This window comes from Musca vetustissima, unplaced genomic scaffold, assembly GCF_032173495.1.
Source record: "Musca vetustissima isolate MV318-11 ecotype Yass unplaced genomic scaffold, APGP_CSIRO_Mvet_v1 utg108827, whole genome shotgun sequence".
Taxonomy (NCBI): Eukaryota; Metazoa; Arthropoda; class Insecta; order Diptera; family Muscidae; genus Musca; species Musca vetustissima.
In genome coordinates this window covers 11,026-18,408 of record NW_026875902.1, presented here as the reverse complement: position 1 = coordinate 18,408, position 7,383 = coordinate 11,026, and the positions used below count along the sequence as shown (strand labels likewise).

General features: G+C 37.8%; 1 protein-coding gene across 1 annotated transcript; it reads left to right on the top strand.

The window, feature by feature from the left end:
* Positions 1-4,405: 4,405 nt before the first annotated feature.
* On the top strand, positions 4,406-6,968 carry LOC133338429 (protein singed-like). The gene is made up of 5 exons (XM_061546605.1): positions 4,406-4,878; positions 4,945-5,040; positions 5,101-5,574; positions 6,562-6,810; positions 6,874-6,968. Exons 1-5 carry the CDS (start codon positions 4,406-4,408, stop codon positions 6,965-6,967), a joined length of 1,386 nt encoding a protein of 461 aa, XP_061402589.1. The 3' UTR covers position 6,968.
* Positions 6,969-7,383: the final 415 nt, after the last annotated feature.

The window sequence follows — 7,383 nt, the reverse complement described above, 5'->3', positions numbered from 1 at the left end:
CATCCACTTGCACTTAACACAATTTAATCATCATAAAAGACTTAATTAATTATTGTCATATATATGTTTTATTATTATTATTATTATGATTTTTTTTAAATATATCATTTTCACATTTATGTTTATTATTGTTGTTGCTGTTGTTGCTTTTTGCCAACTAATAAAAAATATGGCCAAAGCTATTTTGCGACGTTGCTATTGCGGTTAATTAAGTTGATGAGAGTACAGTTTTGTGTTTATTTTTCTTTTTCATATTCAACCATCAACCACAGAGATGACTGACGGACTGACTGACTGTTGTTTGTAAAATTAGAAAAAGCAACAACAACTGCTGACCAGTTACTAGGTAAATGCCGGTGACTTGGTCAGCAGCCAAGATTATAAACAACAATAACAACAACAAACCACAACAGCAACTTGTCCGGCTAAGAAAAACTAAATAAAGTGCGAAATATTTGTCGCATAGAAAATACCGGTCAATTTTTGTCGAAAATTAACATGGGATTCAAAGGAGTTTTAAAAAAATATTTCCTTAAAAAATCCTTAAAGATCCTTAAAAAATGACAGAGTTGGAAAAAAATTTAAAAAAAACTCCAACATGGCAAAACATATTTTAAATAACCAAGGTAGGCCCTTCGAAAAAATTCCCCACATTATAGGACCATGACAATTTTTTTAAGTAATCCCGGGTAGGTAGGCCCTTAGAAAATAATACAAAAATACTTAAACCAATAAGAGGGGGGCGACAATTTCGCGATATTTGCACCCTGTTGACCAATTACAGGCCAAAAGCTCATCTTTCTTACCCTGACATATTTTCAAAATCATTTTTCTGGAATATCAAATTTAAAAAAATCCACACATCCGTAAAAATACTTATACAAAAATCAAGAATTAAAATTAAAACCAGTGAGCGGAGCTGTATAGTCGGACGGGCCGACCATATGATACCCTACACAACTACCAGATGACTCTATATTTCTTGGGATTTTGATTCCGAGCCTGGGTAATATTTCGTGATAGTTTCAACCTCTTGCCCGATTAGAGGTCAACAGCACCTCTTCCTTACACTGACTTATTTTCCGAATATTACCAATATTCAGTACAGCCCTTCTAATTACTTGTCCATATTCCCTTCGCCTTGGGTTGTGTTGCGATGCTCGGCTTATAATTGAGCCCTATAGCTCGATTTAAAAAAAAATCACAAAAAATTAAGTTTTCGGTCCACTTCATCCCAACATTATTATCTGATCATCTCCGAAAATTATAGGTGTTGTCCTTGACCATATCTGGAACCTCATGGAACATTTTCAAGCGATCAGTGCTATATTTCCGCCCTCCAGTGTGGTATTGGGTTACTAAATAATATCTGAATACGTAAGCACCTGTAAATATTTAAGTGTATCTCCCACATCTGAGTACATACGACCATATAATAGGTATCAATTTAAAGGTCAACCACTCCTCTTGGATATAAAATCAACTTCACGGCTCGATGTCCTTCAGGGGAAAATATATACGCTATAGAATACAATTTTTGTAATTTTTCACACAAAGGTCAGGTCCATTTGACCGATCTTTATCAAAACAGGCATGCTTATTCTTTGGTCCAATCCCCTTCTCCAAGTAAAAATTCGAGATATTTGGGCCATAATTGCGGCCTCTGGAGCGACCAGAAAAACCGATAAAAATTAAGTATTTGGTCCATTTCATCCCCTAAATATTAACCGATTCTTTACCAAAAACAATAGGGGTCTTCATTGGCCAGAACCCATCCTACATTTCGTGGAGATTGGTCCATAACTGTGGCATGTATCGTGTTTACAAATTATAATGTACAGACGGACGCACAAGTCTAGATCGATTCAGCTAGACGAGATAAGACGATCGAGATAATACCGATTTTCCCGAAACTCACCACTCATCATTCTATAATCAATTCAGTAAATCTGAACCGATTTTCACTAAACTTATCACAAGTCATTCTACACTTAATTCAGTATGCTTTGCCAAAATTCGTGCAAATTGAATAATTTTCAGGGGCTTTAGAGCACCATTTACCTAAAATCGGGCGAAACTATATATGGGAGCTATATCTAAATCCGAACCGATTTTCACGAAACTTAGTACACGTCATTCTAGGCTTAATTCAGTACTCTATACCAAATTTCGTACAAATCGAATGATTTTCAGGAACTATATATGAGAGCTATATCTAAATTTTAACTGATTTTCGCGAAACGTATCACACACCGTTCTGAAACTAATTCAGTACTCTGTGCCAAATTTCGTCCAAATCGAAAGATATATAGGACTTGGGTGCCCCATTTACCTACCTCTTTTTCGTTTGCCTGTTACAAACATATGCACAAAGACATAATACCCTATACCACAGTGTGGTGAAGGGTATAACAAGATTTCCAAGCGCGTCGATCTTGTGCGCATCTCCTCCAATTTGAAAGACCACGTTCCAAGATGTTGTTTTCTACTTGGTCATTCCATTTGATTCGTGGCCTTCCCCTTCTACGGGAACCATCAGTAGGCTCGCATTTATATGCCTTTTGAGCTGGGGCATTCTCATTCGTTCGCTCAACATGGCCTAGCCAACGTAGTCGCTGCAGCTCAATACGTGTAACAATGCCGATGTCCGAGAACAGCTGGTACAACTCATGGTTCATTCGACGGCGATATTTACCGTTAACGCAGATCGGCCCATAGATCTTTTGAGGAATTTTTCTCTCAAACACTCCAAGAGCTGCCTCATCTGCTTGCATAAGCACCCATGCTTCAGATTCATATACATCCCGGATAGTATCAGCGTCTTGTAAAGTGTGAGTTTGGTCTGGCGGTAGGTGGCCTTGCTTTTGAGTTGTTTGCTCAGACCATAGTAGTATCCTTCTCCGAATTTCAAAACTGATGTCATTAGTTTTATTTACGGCGGTTCCAATGTATGTTCCATAAGCCGAGTGGTTCCATAAGCCGAGCTTAAAAAAGATTTCCAAGCGCGTCGATGCTGTGCGCATGTCTTCCAATTTGAAAGACCACGTTCCACAAGATGTTGTTTTCTACTTGGTCTTTTCATCTGATTCGTGACCTTCCCCTTCTACGGGAACCATCAGTAATCCCGCATTTATATGCCTTTTGAGCTGGGGCATTCTCATTCATTCGCTCAACATGGCCTAGCTATCGAAGTCTCGGCAGCTAAATACGAATGAATACGACGATGTCCGCGAATAAATTGTAAAGCTCGTGGTTCATTCGACGCGGATGTTCACCGTTGACGCATATCGGCCCGTACATCTTTCGGAGTATTTTTCTTTCAAACACCCCAAGAGCTGCCTGATCTGCTTGCTCAAGTACCAATGCTTCAGATCCATATAACAGCAGGGTAGTATCAGCATCTTTTAAAGTGTGAGTTTGGTCTGACGGGAGGTGGCCTTGTTTCTAGACTGCTTACTTAGACCATAGTAGCATCTGTTGGTCATCAAAATCCTTCCCCGAATTTCAAAACTGATGTCATTCGTTTTATTTATGGCGGTACCAAGGTATATAAAATCTTTAACTGCCTCGAAGCTGTAGTTCTCAAGTTCCACAGTTGGTCCGAGTCTACTGGACGTCTTGCGCGTTGATATCATCAGCTTGGTCTTCTCGCCGCTTACTGCCAGACCCACTTTGGCAGACTCCTTCTCAATTTGTTCAAAGGTGACTGTTACGGCTCTCAGTGTTCGACCCATTATGTCGATGTGATCGGCGTAGGCGAGTAACATGTGTTGTTTGGTGTACATAGTGCCATTTCTGTTCACCTTTGCGTCTCGTATGACCTTTTCCAGCAGGATGTTAAAAACATCACACGACAAACTGTCACCTTGTCTGAATCCTCGTTCGGTATTGAAGGGCTCCGATATGTCCTTTCAGACTTTAACTTAATTTTGCAGGAATGCGGAACGTAAACATGACTTTAAACACCTATGAACGGATAGGGCTGTCGAATGCGGCTTTATAGTCGAGGAATAGGATGCTGAGGTTCCAATCATTGGGCATGCATTCCTCTAGCCAAATTGTGCTAATCAGCTGATGCATGCTCCTGACCAGCATCTAACCACCAGTCTTGAATATTTCGGCTGGTAACCCGTCGGCTCCTGCTGCTTTATTGTTCTTGAGCCGATTAATTGCTTTTTCAGGCCTTGCAGAGGGTCTTCAAAAATATATATTTTTAATTCCCGCCTTGCAGTGGGTCCTTAAAAATATTTGTTAATCCTCGCCAAAAAATAAAATGTTCTTTAATCCAGGTTTGTTGTAGGTCCTTTAGAATATTTTTAAAAAATCGACACCTTGTTCAGGGTTCTTAACAATATTTATTAAAAAATCCACGCTAGATTTGGATCACTCCAACTATTCTTAAAAAATGTCTAATCCTGTCTCTAACGAATTTTGTATTTTCTTTCCTCTCTTTCCAGGTATTATCTACTTAAGATCTCATCTCAATAAATATCTCTCAGTTGATACGTTCGGCAATGTCCTGTGCGAATCGGATGAACGTGATGCCGGCAGCCGGTTTCAAATTAGCATTGCCGAAGATGGCACCGGTCGTTGGGCATTGAAAAATGAATCACGTGGTTACTTTTTGGGTGGTACCCCCGATAAGTTGGAATGTACTGCCAAGACTCCGGGTAATGCTGAATTTTGGACAGTGCATTTGGCCGCTAGGCCTCAGGTGAATTTGCGTTCAATTGGACGTAAACGTTTCGCCCATCTGTCCGAGTCGCAAGATGAAATTCATGTTGACTCGAATATCCCCTGGGGTGAGGATACTCTGTTCACTTTGGAATTCCGTCAAGAGGAGGGTGGACGTTATGCTTTGCATACCTGCAATAATAAGTGAGTAGGGAGGGGAAGAACCTCTTATTAAAATAGTGGAACTCATTTTTGATTTTTTTATTTCAGATATTTGAATGCCAATGGAAAATTGCAAAATGCCTGCAATGAAGATTGTCTGTTCAGTGCTGAGTATCATGGTGGTCACTTGGCTTTGAGGGATAGGTAAGACCTCTACCCCCTAATCTTAAAGATTTTATATTAATTTCGTTCCTTTTTTCCCAGACAAGGACAATATCTCTCACCTATTGGTTCTAAGGCTGTGCTTAAATCTCGCTCTTCCACGGTGACTCGTGACGAATTATTCTCGTTGGAGGATTCTCTACCACAGGCTTCGTTTATTGCCGCCATGAATTTACGTTATGTCTCGGTGAAACAGGGTGTCGATGTCACCGCCAATCAGGATGAAATTGGTGAAAATGAAACATTCCAATTGGAATTCGATTGGTCGGCCCATCGTTGGGCTCTACGCACCACTCAGGATCGTTATTGGAGTCTGACAGCTGGTGGTGGTATTCAGGCTACGGGAAATCGCCGCTGTGCTGATGCCCTGTTCGAATTGATATGGCATGGTGATGGTTCCCTATCGTTCCGTGCTAATAATGGCAAATTCTTGGCCACAAAACGTTCCGGTCACTTGTTTGCCACCTCGGAGAGTATTGAGGATATAACTAAATTCTATTTCTATTTGATTAATAGGTGAGTAGGACAAACAAATATTTATTTAAATTAAAAAAAATTTAAATCCACGCCCGAAGTGTTTCCTTTAAAACAATATTTTTAAAGAAATCCACGCCTGAGGTGTGGCCTTTATTTTTTTTTTTTTTTTTTGAAAAATCTACGCCGGAGATGTGGGGCTTAAAAAAAATATTTTTTTAAACAAATCCACGCCTGAGATGTGGGGCTTTATAAAAATATTTTTTTAAAAATCCACGCCTAAGATGTGGAGCTTTAAAAAAATATTTTTTTTTGAAAAATCCACGCCTGAGATGTGGGTTTTAAACAAATATTTTTTTTAAATAATCCACGCCTGAGGTGTGGGGTTTAAAAAAATATTTTTTTAAATAATCCACGCCTGAGATGTGGGGTTTAAACAAATATTTTTTTTAAATAATCCACGCCTGAGGTGTGGGTTTTAAAAAAATATTTTTTTAAATAATCCACGCCTGAGATATGGCGCTTTAATAAAATATTTTTTAAAAATCCACGCCTGAGGTGTGGGCTTTAAAAAAATCCACGCCTGAGATGTGGGGCTTTAAAAAATATTTTTTAAAAAATCCAAGCCTGAAATGTGGGCCTTTAAAAAATTTTTTTAAAAAATCCACGCCTGAGATGTGGGGCTTTAAAAAAATATTTTTTTTAAATCCACGCCTGTGATGTGGGACTATAAAAAAATATTTTTTAAAAAATCCACGCCTGAGATGTGGGGCTATATATTTTTTTAAATCCACGCCTTATATGTGGGGGGCTTTAAAAAAAATATTTTTTAAAAAATACACGCCTTGCTGTGGTTGCTTAAAAAAATATTTTTTTTAATCCACGCCTTGCTGTGGTTGCTTAAAAAAATATTTGAAAAAAATACACGCCTTGTGAATTTTAAGAAATATTTTTTTAAAAATGCAACCGAAGAGTTCCTTAAAAAATTTTAAAATTCTTAAAAAATGCAATTTTTGTATCTCCTTCCAGACCCATTTTGGTACTTAAATGCGAACAGGGCTTTGTGGGCTATCGCCAGCCGGGTAACACCAAATTGGAATGCAACAAGGCCACATATGAAACCATTTTGGTGGAACGGGCCCAAAAGGGTCTGGTCTATTTCAAGGGCCATGGTGGCAAGTATTGGCGCATTGATGGCGAGGGCATTTCCGTGGACTCTGATGCTCCAGCTGATGGTTTCTATTTGGAATTGCGTGAACCAACTAGAATTTGTATTAGGTAAGGAGAATAAAGTTTAAAGTTTTTGCGATTATCAAAACTAATATTTTGTTTATTTTTCAGATCCGAAAATGGCAAATATTTAGGAGCTACTAAAAATGGAGCATTCAAACTATTGGATGATGGCAATGATGTGGCCACACAATGGGAATTTTAAATTAAAAAAAATAAAAACAAAAAGACTTAATTACATAGGAATATTTTCATTTTTTATGATTTTTTGCAATCAACACACACACAAGAGAAGAACATGAAGGAGATCTGGAAGATAAAACAGAAAGCATGCAGAATTATGCTTGTTTTTTCTATTTAGAATTTTGATTATTTATTTGATTTTAAGATATATTTTTATTTTTTTTAATTTTTTTGGAGAACAAAAGACAAAAATCGATTTTTAATAATGAATATTTAAACACTATATCTCTCTCTTCCCTCTCCATTTTACTCATATACTATGTATTGTATAATTTACATAAACAAAATTGTATTATTAAAATTTATTTTTGAAAAACAAAAAATAATTCCATTTCTATTGCAAGACTTGTGGAAAGTTTAATTTTTTCCCATACTTAA

Bases quoted from the DNA above. Each gene is read 5' to 3' on its own strand.
- LOC133338429 (XM_061546605.1), top strand. From the start codon at position 4,406: ATGTCTAATCCTGTCTCTAACGAATTTTGTATTTTCTTTCCTCTCTTT. The intron at 4,879-4,944 runs GTGAGTAGGGAG...TTTTTATTTCAG, and splicing joins TTGCATACCTGCAATAATAA to ATATTTGAATGCCAATGGAA. The intron at 5,041-5,100 runs GTAAGACCTCTA...CTTTTTTCCCAG, and splicing joins CACTTGGCTTTGAGGGATAG to ACAAGGACAATATCTCTCAC.